At 32.6% G+C, this 20,743-nt stretch overlaps 1 protein-coding gene and 1 long non-coding RNA gene across 2 annotated transcripts; both read left to right on the top strand.

Moving 5' to 3' along the window:
- Positions 1 to 9,681: 9,681 nt before the first annotated feature.
- On the top strand, positions 9,682 to 12,045 carry LOC126724153 (uncharacterized). The gene is made up of 2 exons (XR_007654637.1): positions 9,682 to 10,888; positions 11,793 to 12,045. It is a non-coding gene; the product is annotated as an uncharacterized LOC126724153 (long non-coding RNA).
- A 5,959-nt stretch (positions 12,046 to 18,004) lies between these two features.
- On the top strand, positions 18,005 to 20,004 carry LOC126722836 (uncharacterized). The gene is made up of 3 exons (XM_050425977.1): positions 18,005 to 18,037; positions 18,260 to 18,628; positions 19,618 to 20,004. Exons 1-3 carry the CDS (start codon positions 18,005 to 18,007, stop codon positions 20,002 to 20,004), a joined length of 789 nt encoding a protein of 262 aa, XP_050281934.1.
- The last annotated feature ends 739 nt before the right edge of the window (positions 20,005 to 20,743 follow it).

Below are 20,743 nucleotides of genomic sequence, written 5' to 3'. Positions count from 1 at the left end.
AGGTTGTAGTTTCTTTGGCAAAGCAAAGTTTGAAATGAATGAAGTGTGTGATTGATGAGAATTTGAGGAGTAAGGTGCTCTATTTATAATGATAAATCAGAGATGGCAATGGCCAATGATATAGCATCAAGAAAAGGGATAGTGATACATATGACTAATGAATTTTATATTGCTGGTGACTCCAAATGCTTGGAGAGCACTCATCATAACAAACAGAAAAAAAGAAAAAAGGAGGAGCTTGGAGAGCAAGGAGAGAACCAAATTAATGTTTGTAAATTCCTAGATGGTTCTCCCTAGTCTTACGGTCTTGTACCTGCGCTTTAGTCACAGCTTACAAGTAATATAATAACATGTGGAAATTTGAATTGACATCAACAAGTTATGTAAGATCATGACATGTGGAATCAATAAGTTGATTGGTGTAAGATCATGACATGTGGAACAAGGGACAGAGATATATGATCAATGAATTTTTAATTTATTGCAATTTGGGAAACGAGGTGGCTCGATTTTTCTTGATGCAATTTTTTTTAAGGAAAATGTTAAAATTAGTAAATTACTACTAATTTTAATATCAATGACTTAAAAATTCAATGTCAATTCAATAATATAGTAAACAAGTTTCTCAAAAAAAAAAAAAAGTTTAAATTTTTTTATTAATTAAACATCATTATGCAATAAAAATAATAATATTCCTAAGCTTATCCATTCTCAAGCTATTCTAGAAATTAGAAACAGGTTAAGGTAGTATGCACATGATATATTTAATTCTAAATTGTACCTGTAACAATTGTATACTTAATGATAAAGTTACAAACACAATAAATTTCATAATATTTCATAACTTGTTGAGATAAAATATGATTAGGATAACATCACTTACATGGAAACCACCGTTATGATAAACATATATTGTATCCGCCAAAATCTGCTTAATATTTAAAAATAGATATTATAGGACTTTTCATTTTTTTTAAGACAAAAAAGAGAGTTTTTGATGTGAATTCATTGACTTTATACCATGTGACAACAATAGAATACTACCTATATCATCGGAGCCTCGATAGGACTTTTCATTTTTTTTAAGACAAAAAAGAGAGTTTTTGATGTGAATTCATTGACTTTATACCATGTGACAACAATAGAATACTACCTATATCATCGGAGCCTCGATAGGGCTATGATAGTGGGCATAGCATATATTAATTGACTTGCTATATCATCGGAGCCTCGATAGGGCTATGATAGTGGGCATAGCATATATTAATTGACTTGGATGAATATGTATATGAGATATTGGATACGCAATTCCTTGTGTGTGCCGGAATTTATCCAAAAAAATATTATATAATTAAAAAGAAGTTTAGTTGATGTACATCATCAACTATAGCATTAGCAACAAAAAAAACATATTGTTTGTGCTGCTATCGCTGTGGACAAGTAACATGCTCAAAGGTGCTCAAATTGAATTTTTCACTAATCTTATTGTTTAATGAAAATTTAACAACAACAAAGTGATGCAATCAAGTTATTTATGACCGGCCCATCAAAAAAAAAAAAAAAAAAAGTTATTTATGACCGGGTTCCAAGATGACAAACAAGTGCAAGTATATTTAAAATTTATATTGTTTTGTTTTGTTTTCTTACTTTGACTTTTGAAGGTGGATCAATTGAGTTGATCCTTTGGAGAGAGACATAGCAGAAAAAATTAGCGTAGAGAGGAGGAATAGACAAACATTTCAACGACCAAATAATAATAACGCGTTTTTCACTTTTTTGGGACTCTTCTACCTCCTCTTCGGTGAATCCCCCCATCACCTTCCTCTTTCCTTTTCAATATTACACAACTTCAACTACACAACTACCATATGTATTTACAAAATAATATATATTTTTTAGAAGAATGTACAAAATAATATTAATAACTGAATTTCTTTTATTATAGTAGAAACAAGATGAATAATCATAAGTACAATCACCTTATAAGCAAGTTGGTAGGTTATCAATCATTTAATTCTTACCAACTATTTGGAATAAAATCTAAACACGCGTGCTTTGAAACTACTACAATCTTTACAAAATTTTTCGGAAAAAATAAAAAATAAAAAATAAAAAATATTGATTAAGGAAATATGAAATAATGCATGCGCAATGCATACACAGAAGAGTAAGAAACTACCTTAGAAAAAAAAAAATAAAATAGTGAATGCTTTTAGCCTTTTATTTTTCTACTGATTAAAAAAAGTAAACATGCCTCAAATACGGTTTTCACAAGGTTGGCTCTCGAAATTATATTAACTTACTAAGTAACATATGGATAAATTATGTATATTTTATAGTCTAACCTTGTCCATATTGTAGCTAGATATAGCCAACTTACCAAACTGGCATGCCTTTTTCTAGGTTCGCCCTTTAATTGATTATCCTTATTGTAATTTGAAAGGGAGACAATGAAGAGAAAAAAAGGATTTTACAAATTCAATTGAATGAAAGATTAATTGATTATCCTTATTGTATGGAATACAGTGAAAAGAATAAAAAAAAAAAAAAAGCTTTGACAAATTCAAATGAATACATAATGAATCATCTTTTCTTCGCGCTTTTATTCCTCCAATCAGAGTCCCAAATCATCAAATCAATCGACACCTTAAATTAAGACCACCATGAAAAACCCCATAGTTGACAATATTTACAATATTATCCCTTGCAAGCTCTTCAAATATTTTCATATCATTCTTTCAGCAAACGTTCTGACTTCTGACACATATTTGTTTCAAATTAACGCGGCTTTAGATACTGCTGAATTTCACGATTGCATTGAATAAACATAACCATCTTCCAGTTCAACATCATGTAGTCATATAGTATCGTAATACTACAAACGGGAGAGGTATGAATTAACTGGGAAGGAGGATACTACAATAGGAGCTTCGGATGATGATTTGGATTTGGATTTGGATTTGGATTTGTTTTTGGGTTTCTCTGAAGACTCTACTTTCATGGCATCATTGGAGACACGTGACAAAGAGGAGGGCAAGAAACAATTGAAGAAAGCTGAGAAAAGAGCCATTGTTGTTTGACTTAAAAGAAGTTTTTGATGGGATAGTGAAGAAACTAGTTAGCTTGTGGTTTCTTTAGCAGCAGAAGAAAGTAGAAATGGATGAGCAATATTTTGTGTGATGGATGAGAATTGAGGAAAGATGGTCAATTTTATAGTGATTGAAGAGACTGCAAGCGAGTGAGAGATGGGGGAGTGTGTCCAACTTTCTTTGCTTGGAAAGCACGGAGAAGACCGAACAAAGTAGAGTGGGTCCATGGCCATTTGAAAATTCCCAGATGGTTCTCACCAGTCAAATGGTTTTGTGGCTGCGCTTGACCAAAGCTTACATATGAATTACGTTATGCAAATGTAGCAGGTGGAAACCGTGGAGTCACCAACAACTTGACTGGTCTAGTCAGTCACGAGTATACTACGCCTTCGTTTACCACACATCCCCACACCCCCCACCCCCCCGCCTTTTTTTTTTTTTGGGTGCAAGCAAATCAACGAATAATTGTTTAGATGATAACAGAGCAGGATGAGGTTAAATCAAGGTATTTCATCTCCACCTCATCCAAAAGGTATGAGAAAAAAAGAAAAAGAAATATCTACATAAGATAGGTGAGGTTTGGATGAGTTAGGTAACGGTGAGTTCAAGATATGACTCGAGATATGATAGAAATTATATTTAACATGTACAATTTCACATGTAAACATATACACGTAGTATTTGAGATCAATTTGAAAAATACAATCTATCCATGTGAATGATAAGAGTTTTTTTTTTTTTTTTTGGGTTGTTGAGAAAATAATAAGAGGTATTTGAATGCATGAAAATCCATAATAAAATAATTTATTTTCTTATATTATATATTTATCTATAAGGAGTTTATTCACATGAATAATCCATTTATTTATTTATTTATTTATTTTTACAAAGTCATAATTCTATTCGGCAGAAAGTCTTTTTAGAATAGACATTATTAAGTACAACTAATGTAGAATCTCCACACACACAAAAAAGTACATCTTACGTAAATTTTTGTTATTTTGATAAAGCTATATTATAGGTATTTTCATTTTTAACTTAACGTGCTAATTTATTTTTATAATTTTACCCCTAATTAATGTATGGTTTTTTCAAAGTCTCACTTTTTTATTATTATTATTTTTTGGATAAACTTCTACGGTCAGTGCGGATAAACCTGTACTTTCATACAGTTTTTTTCTATAAACAAAATAGATTAAAGAAAATAATCTAAGCACTAAAGAAAAAGCAAGTGGGAGGTGGGAATATCAGGTGGAAAAAGGTGCTTCTCTCTATTCGTTTGACCCAAATTTCCTAGCAAGGAGAGTGCCATGTAGACTGTAACTGATCCTCTTTTATTTTGTTTTGCTTTTTTAATAAAATTTTGCAGATTTATTTTTTATTTTTTGGGTTGAAGGGTTTGCAATACGTTGTTAGGACATGGTTCCTTGCTCCTTATCTAGTATGATATAGTCAAGAATAGATTTTTCGTTTTATGCTTCATAATTTATTAAAATTTTTATATCTTTTTGAGATAGATAAATGCAGAAAGGAAGGTGGGATTCAAACTTACTGCTAGATTATTACTTGAACACATCATATCTTTATATCAACCATTCTTAAAAATCTAGCCAAATTACGAATTGAATTTGATATATATATATATATATATATATATCGCTTTTCCTTTATTTTCCCATCCTCTTTTGTTAGTATGATATAGTTTTTCATCTCTAAAATTGCTAACTTGAAAGCATTTAATATTCTATTAAATAATACTTATATATATTTCAAAAAATAAAAGTCAAGTAGTTATGCATAAATATAAAGAAAAATAGGTACAATTACAATAAATTTGTGAATGCAAAACAATAAATTATTGAAAAATACATATTGAAAATCAAAATTGAATATTTATTCTTGCCCCCGGCACCACCCCCCCCCCCCCCCCCCCCCCCCCAAAAAAAAAAAAAAAAGCTTTTACAATTTCAGATAACTATACATGGCGACATCTTCTCCATGCTTTATTTATTTACAGACCCACTCTCAAATCAACAATCTACGTGCTAAGAGGTCCATGAAAATCTCCAAGCCATAGTTTACATCTTCCCGTGCTGCCAGTCCCAGGAATTAGTTTCAAACACAGTTATAGATACTGCAGACTGCATGGAAATTGGAATAACCATACCATCTTCCAGTTCAACAACTTGTAGTAGTCACGTATATAATATATGATCACTACAAGCGGGAGAGGTTAGAATTAACTGGGAAGTAGGATAGTACAATGGGAGCTCCAGATGATTTTGATTTGTCTTTGCCTTTGGGTTTCTCTGAAGAGTCTGCTTTCATGGCATCATCAGAGACCTGTGACGATGAAGAGGGCACGAAACATTTGATCAAGGCTGAGAAAAGAGCCATTGTGTTTACTTGAAAAGTTTTGAACAGGTGAAGAGGCTTGTGGATTCTTTAGCAGAAAGTTTGAAATGGATGAGAATTGAGGAAATTAAGATGCTCTATTTATAGTGATACCAATGAGTCCATTTGCTTGTAGAGTAAGTAAGGGACAGTGACAGACTACGAAAATTGGGAGTGAGTCCAAAGCTTGGAGAGCACGGAGAAGACCAGGCAGGGTAGACTAGTAGGTCCCCGAAATGTGCGTTTGTGTATTATTCCAAATTTCCTAGATGCTTTGGGTGTGTTTGGATAGAACTTATTTTGCTGAAACTGAAAACTGAAAACTGAAACCACTGTAGCAAAATAATTTTTAAATGTGTGAATAGTACTGTGAGACCCAATTTTTAATGAAAAAATTGATAAAAAATGAAATTTGTGGGTCCGTGAACAGTGCATTTTGGGTCCGTGAACAGTGCATATATGCACTGTTCACCGCAGAAAGTCAACTTTTGCGGTTACTGTTCATTGAACAGTAACCGCAATACTCAAAACGCGTGAAAACAAAAAAAAAAAAAAAAAAAAAAAAAGAAGAAGAGCAAAACGGAGCTTGGAAACGCAGAAGCTGAATACAAACACACACTTTGTCACTAACACCAAGTATTCGTTTGGATACATGATTCTGCGTCCACGGGTCCGTTTAGATTGAACTTATTGTTGCTGAAACTGAAAATTGAAAACTGAAAACACTGTAGCAAAATAATTTTTAAATGTGTAAACAGTACCGTGGGACCCATTTTTAATATTTTTTTATGAATAAAATGGCTATGGGTCCCATAAACAATATATAAACAGTACTGCTACAGTACCGCTACAATGTTATTTGTCCCCTCCTTTCTGCAAAACGCGTGAAATGAAAAAAAAAAAAAAAAATGAAGGAACGCAGACGCCAGACGCAAGTTTCAGCCGAATCCAAACGGCACCCACATTTGCATGTTTGCGCGTTTTTTTTTTTTTTTTGTCACACGTTTCAGGAGCAAATAACATTGTTACGGCTACTGTTCATGCACTCAGTAGCCGTAATATTTGATTTTTCAACACATCATTGGGTTTAGTGCACTATTTACGAACCCACAAATTTCAACAATTTTTTCATTAAAAATGGGTCCCACGGTACCATTCACACATTTAAAAATTATTTTGTTACAGTATTTTCAATTTTTAACTTTCAGTTTTAGCAAAATAAATTTTATCTAAACGGATCTAAGTTTCTCTTGGTTTTGTGGCAGCGCTAGCTTTGACTACAGCTTACAATTAATGTTAATGCAATACTCACAAAAGCACAAAATATTATGCTGTTAGCCGTATGAAGCCGGATGAAGCCGTTTTTGACTTGTATAAATTTGGTCCTTATTCCTTAGTCCCTCCCAAAAAAGCCAACACTTATTCAAAATACCGTTTTTATGTGGTTGAAATCTTGAAATTGTAATATCGCATACCCAATTGTATTGAAATCAATGCTGCAATCGATCCTACATTGCTTATTGTATGTTAATGCTAATTATTTGAAAAAAAAAAAAAAAAACAAACAAGCAAACGCTTACACCAATTCAGATAAGTTATATTGCAACATCTTCATGCTATATTTTTTTGTTACAAATTATTCACTCCATGCTTCCTCCCCATAATTCCACTCTAAAAAATCATCAAAACAACATGCTAAAGACTACCATGAAAAATCCAAGCCATATTTGAGATTTCCATGATATGACTATTTCTATCTATATTTCTTGGACAAACATGCTCAATTGAAGCATTTTCAAACAGGAAAAGTTTATCTCCAAATCAATTTTCCTCCCACCTACTACTTGGAAATTGAAAAGACTATCCACTTGCGTTATTAGTCATATGACATTTTTCACGTGATTTAAAAAAATAATAATAATAATACACGTGGATAATCTTATAAATCATCATGTAGTAAATTAGAAAATATTCATTTGAATTGGTTTAGAGGAAAACTTTGTCCCCGGTTGTAAATACCGCATAATTTTATGATTGCATGGAATAACCATACCATTATACAGCTCAACATCTTGTAGTCATATATATTAGTATATCATTACAACCGGGAGAGGATTGAATTGACTGGGAAGTAGGATACAACAATCGGTGCTCCGGATGGTTTTGATTTTGATTTGCTTTTGGATTTCTCTGATGGCTCTGCTTTCATGGCATCATCTGAGACCTGTGACAATGAGGAGGGCACGAAACATTTGAAGAAAGCTGAGAAAAGTGCCATTACGTTTCCCTTCTTTTATTGACTTAGTAGAAGTTTTTGATTGGAGTGAAAGAAGCTAGTAGTTTCTTTGGCAAAGAAAGTAGAAATGGGTGAGCAAAGTGTGATGGATGAGAATTGAGGAAAGATGGTCTATTTTATAGAGATTGAAGAGACTGCAAGTGAGAGAGAGAGGTGGGAGATGGGGGAGTGTGTCCAAATTTCTTTGCTTGGAAAGCACGGAGAGGACCGGCCAAAGGTTGAGTGGGTCCATGGCCATTTGAAAATTCCCAGATGGTTCTCACCAGTCAAATGGTTTTGTGGCTGCGCTTGACCAAAGCTTACATATGAATTACGTTATGCAAATGTAGCAGGTGGAAACCGTGGAGTCACCAACAACTTGACTGGTCTAGTCGGTCACGAGTACACTATGCCTTGGTCTAGCCCCCCTTTTTTAATTTTATTTATTTATGTGCGAACACAACATCAAATAATTATTTGATTATTTGGATGATAATGGAGGAGGATGAAGTTAAGTCGGGGGCAGAAATTACATTTGCCATGCACAATTACACATGTGAACATACTTGTAGCATTTGAGATCAATTTGAAAAGTACAATTCATCCATGGGTACGCTAAGAGGTATTTGAATGCAAGAAAATCCACTTATTTGAATGCAAGAAAATCCAATTAAAATAAGAGGTGTCTATAAGGGGGTTTATTCACATAAATAATGCATTTGTTTATTTATTTATTTTTTCAAATTCATCATTCTACTTACAAGTAGGATGTTTTTTTTAGTTGTTTTTGAATAAACATCAAGTTCAACTAATTTAGATTCTCCACAAAAAGAGTACGACTTATGTAAATTTTTGTTATTTTTATAAAGCTATATTATAGGTATTTTTTATTTTGGGAAACAGGTATTTTTTTTTTTTTTAACTTAACATGCCAATTTATATTTACCCCTAAATAATCTATATATATATATATATATATAAAACCGAAGCTTTTGAAGTTTCCACAATTTTCCACATCATTGCCATTTAAAAAAAATTAAAAAACTATTTTTATTTTTCAATCCACGTCATCATTTTTTAAAAAATCATCAGCATTATTTAAAAAAAAAAAAAAAAAAAAAAAAAGCTAAAAAAACCTATTTCTATTTCCACGACAAAACCAAACCCGATACCCAAATTTTTGTTCTCCTTCCCCAAACCCTAAACCTCTTCTTACACACCGCCTCTTTGTTCTTTATTTCTCTCCTTCATCTCTCTTCTCTACCCTTTCAACCTCTGATTTATTTTTCAAACAAACCCGTTAAAACCCTAAACATCAGAGTACTAATTAGCCCAATTACGTTCTTTTCTTTTCTGTTTTTTTTTGTTGTTGAATCACTGCTATTATCTAAATTAATTCTTTGCTTCTTGCATATTTCATTGACAGGTCAATCACGTAGCCACTGAATCATCATCACCAACATTGATTGTTCGTGCTAATTTTTCTATTATATACTATCTTTTGTGTAAGTTCCCCGATAAAACCCTAAACCTCTTCTTACACACCGCTAAAATTATTGAACAAAGAGGAATTCAATAATTTTGGTGTTTTTCATAAGGACCAATCACATGCATGTGACGGTTTTGTTTTCAGGATGAAGCAGAGGGTAAAAGTGAATGTTGCCCCAAAATCTCCCGGTTCAATTTCTCAAGAACTCCTTGGTAAGATCACCTTGAATCCTCAATCTTCCTTATCTTCTTCCTTTTTTGTTGCTGTTGTCCTAATCTATTTGCTTATAATTAATTTGTGGTTTTTGTTTCCATAGTTTTTGAACATTCTTGAATTAGGACGAAATCAAGATGACTTTGAGGCTGAAGGATTGATTTGGGGTTTTTATTAGTTTTGGGATTTTGGGGTTCCTAATTAGGGTTTGCTGGAATTATAGATTTCAATTGCTAATATGTTTCCTCTTTGTTCTTTTTTGTTTTTCCCAGGGAAACACCATAGAAGATCAAATTCTACCTATGCTTTGTCTCTTTGTGTTTTGAGGTTTTAATTTAATTTAGGATTTCCTCCCTAACCTGTTCTCTTTATTTATTTGTTAGTAGGAGTGAAATTGTGGTTTTTGGGTCCAGTTTAGCACTTTGGCTTACTAATTTGTGTTTTTTTAATTCAAAACTTCTGAATAAGGTTTTAAATATATTTTGGGTTCTATTTGTTGTTATCCATATAATTGTAGACAAGCTATGAGTCTTCCATGTTTGAAAGACTTAATCTTCATCAAAATATATGAACACTAACAAAAATATTTTTAATTTTGCATTTCGTAGGATTTAGTTTTCTGTATTTTGGTTGGTTGGTTTTGATTTAATTTATTGGGTATCAAACCTGTGAAGAATTTTGGAGAGCAAGCTTGATCAGCTTTGTGGAGGCTCTTTGTGTTCTAAACCTGCTTGTATGTTAGTAAGAGCAAAGTAGATGGTGAGGTCTTGGGTTCAAGATCCAGCCAATGTATGTGTATCTTACTTATAAAAAAAATGTAGGTTAGCTCAGTCTTTAGGCTTATCATAGCAATTTCTGTTGTAATTTTGTACAATATCAGCTCTGTTCCATTTCAATTCCTTTTATACATTGTATAGTTTCTTCTTATAGTGTTATAGTTTTTTCAATGATATGATTGTGATTTAAAATGGTATGGAGAGCTGCAAAGATATGTTTGATCTAAATTCCAAAAGGAGCAGCTATGCTAATTGTTACTCCCTATAAGATGCATTTAGATTTTATTTATTCTGCCACTTCCTTTATTGTTATATCACTGAATTATCCTCTAGACTTATTATATTTGTAAATGCTCTTGATGAATTTTTTTCATATTAGGGAAGTTATTAATTATCTCTAATTTGTTTTAATTGGAACTCTTACAATACAAATATGTAAGTACATATATGTAATTGCAGGTACAAAGCTACAGCCATGCTTAGCATGCCATCAACCTCATTGAAATTTATGTTGCATAAAGGATATAAGAAAGTTGTGTTGTTTTCACCTTGCAATGGCAAAGACAAGATTTAGCAAAATAAGTATAGCCTCCAAAGTTTTATTCAGCATAAATATAATCAGGATGAGATTTTGATTGGTTTCTCATGTCAGGTAATTCTCCCAATTCTTTTCAAATTTGTTTTCCTAAATTATATCCGTTTGTCTCTCTATTTGTTTGTAAACTCCACCATTGAATCTCTGTACATCCCTATTTTTTCCTCTCTTTTTTCCATATGGATTTTTCTTTTATTTCGTTTGGTTCCCTATTGCTTGATTATTTTTTATGTTTTTTTTTTTGTTTGATGGGTTTCCTTTGGTTTTGGAGGATTGCAAGGAACACAACCTAGAAGGTTTTAATTCTTCTACTATTCCGTTTTGTTCCTTTTTCTACTATTAAAAAAAAACATAACAAAGTTCTCCATTGTTCTATGGTTCATCATTTTAAGTTGTACTATGTTTTTTTTTTTTTTTTTTTTAATTTAATTTTTTTAATGAAAAAGTTGTACTATGTTGATAAAACAAAGTTTAGAAATTTAGTTCTTTTATTGTTAATTGCTTCTTCGCTGAGATGTAATTGTTCTCATCTCTATAGGATTCTCTTCTCTTTTTTTTTTTTTTTTTTTTTTTTTTGGTTATGGTTTTTTTCCCTAGCCTGTGTTTATATTAAACATGTTGATGAAAGGGTGATTATTTACATTTAAAGCTTTTTTTTTTTTATAATGAGAATCACAAAGACATCTAAAACTGAAAAAGAAAGTTTAAACTCCTAGAGTTTAATATATAGATTGCTTAGGTTGAACTTTATGCCCTAAGACTTTGGGGTTACACATCAATTTTTTCATCTTTGTTGAAAATCTGAGTTGGATCATATTTTGTTACTGAACCTATTATTGTTTTAGAATCCAGATTTTGGATTGGAATCATGCTTTTCTATATTACTTGCAATTAATTTTTTAACTCAAATTTGTAGTTGGATTGTCATATCTTTTGCCTCACAAAATGTTAAATGTTGCAGGTAGTTTCTTTTACCCAAATTTGTGTTGTGGACTTTTATTATTGCCCATAATCCATCCTATGATCCTTGCTTGACACTTGAGGTTAGAAGAAAAGGAGAGAGCCCCCCTTTTTAAAATTTTTTATTTATTCCGTAGCTATTTTCAACCAGACAAGACTTGGTTTTTGGGCATTAATTGTAAGGCCATGAAAGTTCTTAAATTGAAGGATTTACATTGGCAACTGCTTATTCTTAACTTAAATTTGTTAAGATTCTCATCCCTTTTTTAGTCAATTTGTATTCTCCTTATATTTTCCCCCATTTTGCTCTTGCTTTAACATTCTGTACTATTATGGGTTAAAAAAAAATTATAATATGCTTTGAGCCATAATATGCTTTGAGCCAAATTATAAAAATTATCCCGTGCAACGCACGGGTTAGCGACTAGTGTATAGTATTTTTAAAGTCTGACTTCGATTTTTCTTTTTCTTTTTTGGATAAACTTTCTTTTTTGAGGGTGTTTTTTTTTTTTTTTTTTGGATAAACTTGAACTGATAAACCTGTACTTTCATTCAGTTTTTTGATAAACAAAGTAGGTTAATGAAAATGATCTAAGCACTAAAGACAAAACATGTGGGAGGTGGACACATTAGGTTTTTTTGGTTATATATATATAAAACCGAAGTCTCCGAACAATTTTCTATGTCAGCACAATTTTTAAATAAAATTATTATTTTTTGTCCAAACTTAACTAGAGTGAAAATCTATCTCTCTAATAAGTCTAACTTAAACTTAAACTCAAACTCATAATTATCATTTTTTTTAAATAAAATTATTTTTATTTAATTAAAACTGCTAAAGTTCTCGAGGACACCACAATTAATCCATCGGTTAGTTGTTTGGACTTTGAAGTCTAAATCTAGAATTTTCAATTAGGGATATAAAAATGGAAAATCCAAATATTACAATGATGCACAATAAGCCATCAAATATCATTGGTTCAATACCTATCTAACACTTCAAGAGTTAGTAGGGTATGGAAATAAAATGTTTTGCGGAAATATTTACTAAAAAGAAAAGAAAAAAGACGTTATTGAAGGTATTTCTTAATTTCATGCATAAGGTGGAAAGGAAGACAAATAAATTAAAGACAATGCATAGAAATTAGAGATCAAATTCAATGAATATCATTTATATTATTTAAAATAATAATAATAATAATAATAATAATAATAATAATAATAATAATAATCTATATATATATCTATATATATATACTTAGTATTCTCTCTCTCTCTCTCTCTCTCTCTCTCTCTCTCTCTCTCTCTCTCTCTCTCTCTCTCTCTCTCTCTCTCTCTCTCTCTCTCTCTCTCTCTCTCTCTCTCTCTCTCTATGTATATATATATATAATTGAAACATTTGAAACTCTCACAATTTTTCACGTTAGTACAATATTTAAATAAAATTATTTTTTTTAGTCAAAACTTAACTAGGAGTGAAACTCTATCTGTCTAATAAGTCCAACTTAAACTCAAACTTATCATTATCATTTTTTTTAAAATAAAATTATTTTTATTTAATCAAAACTTAACTACAAGTGAAATTCTATATCTCTAATAAGTCTAGTTTAAACTCAAACTCAAATATTAATAATCTATATAAAAACAAAAATTATGATAGGACTCAAAAAAAAAGAAAAAGAAAAAAAGACTCACGTTCATAATTGTGGGTTTGGTTTTGGGTTGAAATTTCTACTAATTATTTTTTTTTATATGAGTGAAATTCTATCTCTCTAATAAGTCCAACTTAAACTCAAACTCATCATTATCATTTTTTTTAAATAAAATTATTTTTATTTAATCTAAACTTAACAAGAAGTGAAACTTATCCCTCTAATAAGTTCAACTTAAATTTAAACTCAAACGTTGATAATCTATATAAAAACAAAAATTATGATAGGACGAAAAAAAAAAAAAAAAAAAAGACTCACGTTCATAATCGTGGGTTTGGTTTTGGGTTGAAATTTCTATTTTTATTTTATTTTATTTTATTTATATTGTACATGGCAGATAAACCATCTCTATTTTTTGGAAGAAAAATCAAAGATGTAACCTGTCTTCCAGTCTAGGAAACGATAAATATTTATTTGGTATGTTATATATATAAATTTGTTGAATTTGGTTTGGTTCTGAAGTAGAATTTGGTGATTTTATAAATTTTGAAATTTTAAGTCTTGAGGTTTTTGGTATTTGCATCTCAGTAGGTTGATCTTAATTCTTCACCTTAAATGTTTTTTATTTAGGTTCATGTGATTTTTTGTTTTCTTATTAAAAACTATATTTTTGGTTGATTTATTATTTGTTTGGATTAATTTCAATGTCTATTTACACATTGCTAAATTTTTTTTAGAGTTAATTTTTATGTGTATCGCATGGGTTAGCGATTAGTATATATCTATTAAGGTGGAAAAAGGTGATTCTTTTGGAGAGGGACAAGGAGGAGGAAATAAATAGCTTGGAAGCAAGAAAGAATAGGAAGGTTCCGCTTATACTTCTAACAACAGCACAAAAAATGTTTAATAGCTGCTTGCTCCCCTACAATTCTAGACTACAAAAGTAATTCTAGTTTCTAGTATGCGTAAAGAACAGAAGGCTTGTTTTATTACATGTATCATGGATATGGGAAAATCCTTGTGACACAAACCGAAGGTCTTATGAAGAATTTTGATGATCACACTACTTGCCCATATGGTGCTATTAGTCGAACACAAAGGTCCAGCTATGACTACGGTGAGGTTTTTAAGTGGGATTGCTCTCCTTATTCTGCAAGTTAAACATGGAGACTTCAATGTTCAAAGAGTCCAGTAACCTCGTTGTTTGTATTTTTTGGAAATATGTATGGGTAAAAAGGGCCCATTTGGTAAGAGATTTCTAATAACGTTATTTGTATTTTTTGAAAATACGTGTGGGTAAAAAAGTGTGTGAAAATACATATAATGTTATTTAAATTCTGGAAATTGTTGTTTAAACAACGATAACAAACGGGCTCAAAGTATGTGAAAATATGTGTAATATTGTTTAAAGACTGAAAACTGTTGTTCAAGTGCATGTACCAAATGGGCCCAAATTTCCTTGCAAGGAGAGTGCTCTGTAGACTGTAGTTGATTCTCTTTTGTTTTGTTTTTTTGTTTTTGGGAAAATTTTGTAGAAATTTGTTTTATTGGTTGAAGGATTCGCACTATTGTTAGGGCATGGTTCCTTGCTTCTTATCTACTTTGATATAGTCAAGAATAAATTTTTCTTTTTAAGCTTCACAATTTTTTAAAGTTTTTATATCTTTTTGAGATAGATAGGGAGAGGGAGAGGGGGAGATGGGATTCAAACTGTACCAATAGATTATTACTTGAACACATCATATCTTTATTTCAACCATATATTCTTAGAAATCGAGCCAAATTACAATTTGAATTTGATATATATATATATATATATATAAGTTTTTATTTATTTTCCCATTGACTTTCGGTAGTATGATATAGTTTTTCATCTCCGAAACTGTACTCACATGCACATTTAATTCTCTATTAAATAATATATATATATATATATATATGTATATATATTTCAAAAAATAAAGTCAAGTTATGCATAAATATAAAGAAAAATAGGCACAATTACAATAAATTTGTGAATGCAATACAATAAATTATTGATAAATACATATTGAAAATCAAAATTGAATATTTATTCTTGCCCCCCCCCCCCCCAAAAAAAAAAAAAAGCTTTGACAAATTCAGATAAATATACATGGTAACATCTTCTTCAAGCTTTATTTATTTACAGACCCCACTCTCAAATCAACAATCTACATACTAAGACGCCCATGAAAATCTCCAAGCTATAGTTTATTTATTCCCGTGCTCCCTGTCCCAGGAATTAGTTTCAAACACAGTTATAGATACTGCAGACTGTATGGAAATTTGAACAACCATACCATCTTCCAGTTCAACAACTTGTAGTCACATATATAATATATGATCACTAAAAGCGGGAGATGTTAGAATTAACTGGGAAGTAGGATAGTACAATGGGAGCTCGAGATGATTTTGATTTGTCTTTGCCTTTGGGTTTCTCTGAAGAGTCTGCTTTCATGGCATCATCCTCTCTGTGACGATGAGGAGGGCACGAAACATTTGAACAAGGCTGAGAAAAGAGCCATTGTGTTTACTTGAAAAGTTTTGAACAGGTGAAGAGGCTTGTGGATTCTTTAGCAGAAGTTCGAAATGGATGAATATTGAGGAAATTAAGATGCTCTATTTATAGTGATACTTGTTAGTATATAGTTTAGTCTAGCCTAGCCCAATGGGCTTAGCCCAGTATACTGTATTTGTATTATATTCATATTCTCTATTGAACAGTGATATACACATAGAATATACATCAATATACAGACTATTCACTCTCTCTCTCTCTCTCTCTTTATATTCTTAACATGGTATCAGAGCCATAGCTCTGACTTTCCAGTACTTGTGATCATCTCCCGTGTTCTTCCGCTGCCCTTACCTTCATCCAGTAGCCAATTTCAGATGCGAGTTACCGCTGTCATGCTCACAACCATTGCAACACTTGGATCTTGCCATTCTGTTCATCAAATTGCCAAACCAAAGGCATACCTTGACAAATCTATCGATTCTGAGAAAAAACCCAACCGGTGACAGCCCGAAATCAGGTGACATGTGCCCACATGCATCGCCTGAAGATTCTGCCTCACAAGCATGCACTTCCACTCGTTGCCAGAACAATTCACGCGCTCCATGTGCCGGAAATAGCGCCGTCATGTGCCAAAACTATTTCGCATCAAGTGACGTCAGCCTTAGGGATATGTCATCCTGCCATGTCAGTGTATTGCATCATCTGCCTACATTAGCACACATCAACAGTTGCCTTCTGACCGTTGGCCATTGACTTCTATCCGTCGACCAGTACTATTGACCGTTGACTTTGCATTGACTTTTTGACCAAAGTTAAAAAATTTCAACAGGGTCTATCTTACTCAGTTTTTCGCGTAGATTCCTTTTTTGGTCCCTGTTTCTTTGTTTGAGGTCTCTAAATTCCTCTTTGTGGTCATTTTCTTCATGATGGCTCAACAAAACGAACGAGACATTATTTGTCTTATCACAGTTATCTTGGATGATCCTATTAGCTATCATGCATGGTCCCAAAATATGACTATCTTTTTCAAAGGTTGGAACCTATGGAGGTATGTAACTGGTTCGATTCCCAAGCTAGTGCCAATTCCTCAGTCCAAAGCTACTGCTGACATCGATGCCTCTAAGACTATTGTTGTAACAAAGGATAATTATGAAGCACACCTAGAGGAATGAGAGAGTATTTAGTGTAAGATTCTGTCTTGGTTTATCAATACCTCTATACCTTCCATTCATAGTCATTTTTCTCGTCTTAGTACTACTACGGCTGCTTAGACATTTTTGTCCAATCGCTACAATTACACTAATGATTCAAGTCTGGAGTTCCACATTTAATTCAAGCTTTATTAGATATGCCAAGAGACAGGTCAGTCTATTTCTGATTATTATTCTCAAGCTTCTTCTATGTGGGAACAACTCTCTACTGTAGATCCTCCACTAAAGCATCCCAAGGACATTGAGTTTTTTGCCAAATATCAGGATCATTGTTGATTTATGCATTTCATGATGGGTTTACATGAGGATTTTGAGCCTACTCGGGCTTCTCTACTTAGCTGGTCTCCTACTTTTTCTCTTAATGCTGCTGTCAATGAGCTCATCTCCTAGGAGAATCATTGGCCTACTTATCACATATCCATCCTCTAACCATGTGTTGGCTACATCCTATCCTCCTCCACTACCTCCCATTGCTGCATTCACTGCTCCTTTGTGGATAAACTCTAAGCGTCCCACCTCTCAATCTTCCAAAGGTAGTTGCTGCGAGTTTTGCCATGCCAAAGGCCATGATATCTCTATTTGTCACAAATTGCAGAAATTCATGTAAGAATAGAACAAAGCTCCTCTTCTTCAAGTAGTTGTTGTGTGTCCTTCAGATCAATTGATTCCTATAGGTCCATCTTTGGTCTCTTCACTTGCTACAGCTAATATTGAGGCAGTAGTTCAATAGGTTTTATCCCGAACTTCCACTGCCCTTTCTATCACCTCAGGAAAAATTTCTTGGTTTTTTGATACTGCATGTCGTAACCATATGGCCCCTAATGAATCACAATTCTTTGATAAGGTATCCTTAGCACATCCCATCTCTATTTACACTACTGATGAAATTCCTATGCTTGTTAGTCATAAAAGAACAATCTCTTCTCCTAGTGTGGATAAACTCTAAGCGTTCCACACTCTAAGCATTCCTCCTCCTTATCTCATTGATTATCACTGCTCTTTTGCTCTTTCCACTTCCTATAAGCCTCACACTTATCGTGAGGCCCATGCTGACCCTTTTTGGCAGCAAGCTATGTTTGAAGAACTAGATGCCCTTCACAAAAATCATACTTGGGATATGGTTAATTTGCCTCCTGGTCAGTCTGTAGTAGGTTGTAGGTGGGTTTACAAGGTCAAGACCAAGGCTAATGGATTTGTTGAACTATACAAGGCTCGCCTCGTTGGCAATGGCTTTACTCAAGAATATGGCATTGACTATGAGGAAACATTTGCTCATATTGCTCGCCTTACATCTGTTAGATGTCTCATTGCTGTGGTTGCCGTTTGTCGTTGGCTTCTTTATCAGATGGATGTGAAGAATGCTTTCCTCAATGGAGACCTCCAAGAAGAAGTGTACACACAACCACCCCCTAGCTATACTCACTCAGGCTGTCAAGTTTGTTGCCTTTGTCGTGCTCTTTATGGCCTCAAGTAGGCTCCTCGTGCTTGGTTTGAGAAGTTCAGCTCAATTGTTGCTTAGCAGGGTTTCACTTCGAGTCCTCATGACACTGCTCTCTTCATCCGAAGATCCTTTGTTGGTATCACACTTATTCTTTTTTGGCGAAAAACACATTTTGGTCCCTACATTTTCAGCCGATTCCCGCTTTAGTCCCTAAGTTTTTTTTTTACCGCTTTTAGTCCCTATCCTGAAAAACGCTTCCGTTTTGGTCCCTACCGTTACTCATTTAACAGAAATATCCTACGTGGCAAACGGTCCAACAGTAAATGCTGACGTGTCTATTAAAATAATATTAAAAAAATATATTTGCATTTTTAAAAATGCCATGTCAACAATTTAATTTTTGAAAAAAGCCACATCAAATAAAAATAATATAAAAATTTCTAACCTAATTATTTAAAAAAAAAAAGAAAAGAAATTAGTTAAATTAATTTTTTTTCCTTTTTTTTGGAAGAACATGAAGAACGTGTTCTTCATTTTTCTTCCCCAACTAAGCTTGCCCAAAAAATAAAAAATAAAAAATTTACTTTTCTTTTCTTGCATTTTCTTAGCCAATGTAATTAAGGAATCTAATGTATTACATTTTCAAAATTTGTATCGCATTACAAATTTATTTTTAGACTACACCATTCTTGGAGACCAAATAAAAATAGAGCAAAGATTCAAATTTTAACAATCATTTATGGTGTTCTCTTTTCAGTCAAGTTATCAAAATAGCAAAAGAGTAAGCACAAATAGAACACAGAGCATTTCCATATCAGATCTGATGCAAAACCCAAAAGATAAACTAGATCTAGAACTTAAAAAACATTAGTTAAATTAATTTTTTTTTGGAAGAACATGAAGAACGTGTTCTTCATTTTTCTTCCCCAACTAAGCTTGCCCAAAAAATTAAAAACATTAGAAAAGAAAAATAGAGCAATCAGAGATGGGTTAAGGCCGATCTCATAGTTGATGACGGTGGTGACGCCACTCTGCTCATCCACGAGGGCGGTGGTGACGCCACTCTGCTCATCCACGAGGGCGTTAAGGCCGAGGAGTTGTTTGAGAAGATCGGGACTCTTCCGGACCCAGCTTCCACCGACAATGCCGAGTTCCAGATTGTGCTGACCATTATCAGAGATGGGTTGAAGACAGATCCCAAGAGGTACCACAAGATGAAGCAAAGATTGGTTGGTGTGTTTGAAGAGACAACCACTGGAGTTAAGAGGCTTTACCAGATGCAGGCCAATGGTACCCTCTTGTTCCCTGCTATTAACGTTAACGACTACGTCACCAAGAGCAAGGAAATAACTAAAAACATTGTCTTTTGACATTTTCGTTTAGATCTGTGTTTGTCTTTTTTAGATAAGATTTTGATTTGATTTAAGTTCTAGATCTAGTTTATCTTTTGGGTTTTGCATCAGATCTGATATGGAAATGCTCTGTGTTCTATTTGTGCTTACTCTTTTGCTATTTTGATAACTTGACTGAAAGGAGAACACCATAAATGATTGTTAAAATTTGAATCTTTGCTCTATTTTTATTTGGTCTCCAAGAATGGTGTAGTCTAAAAATAAATTTGTAATGCAATACAAATGAAGAAAATGTAATACATTAGATTCCTTAATTACATTGGCTAAGAAAATGCAAGAAAAGAAAAGTAAATTTTTTATTTTTTATTTTCTGGGCAAGCTTAGCTGGGGAAGAAAAATGAAGAACATGTTCTTCATGTTCTTCATGTTCTTCCAAAAAAAAAAAAGGAAAAAAAATTAATTTAACTAATTTCTTTTCTTTTTTTTTTTAAAATAATTAGGTTAGAAATTTTTATATTATTTTTATCTGATGTGGCTTTTTTCAAAAATTAAATTGCTGACATGGCATTTTTAAAAATGCAAATATATTTTTTTAATATTATTTTAATAGACACGTCAGCATTTACTGTTAGACCGTTTGCCACGTAGGATATTTCTGTTAAATGAGTAACGGCAGGGACCAAAACGGAAGCGTTTTTCAGGATAGGGACTAAAAGCGGTAAAAAAAAAAACTTAGGGACTAAAACGGGAATCGGCT

This window comes from Quercus robur, chromosome 4, assembly GCF_932294415.1.
Source record: "Quercus robur chromosome 4, dhQueRobu3.1, whole genome shotgun sequence".
In the NCBI taxonomy this organism is placed as follows: domain Eukaryota; kingdom Viridiplantae; phylum Streptophyta; class Magnoliopsida; order Fagales; family Fagaceae; genus Quercus; species Quercus robur.
This window is presented reverse-complemented; position numbering and strand designations above follow the sequence as displayed.

What these genes read in the sequence shown, in the direction of transcription:
- LOC126722836 (XM_050425977.1), top strand. Translation starts at nt 18,005, where the DNA reads ATGGCCCCTAATGAATCACAATTCTTTGATAAG. An exon ending in AATCACAATTCTTTGATAAG is followed by an intron (nt 18,038 to 18,259) that starts GTATCCTTAGCA and finishes CCTTTTTGGCAG; the next exon opens with CAAGCTATGTTTGAAGAACT. An exon ending in ATACTCACTCAGGCTGTCAA is followed by an intron (nt 18,629 to 19,617) that starts GTTTGTTGCCTT and finishes TAGAGCAATCAG; the next exon opens with AGATGGGTTAAGGCCGATCT.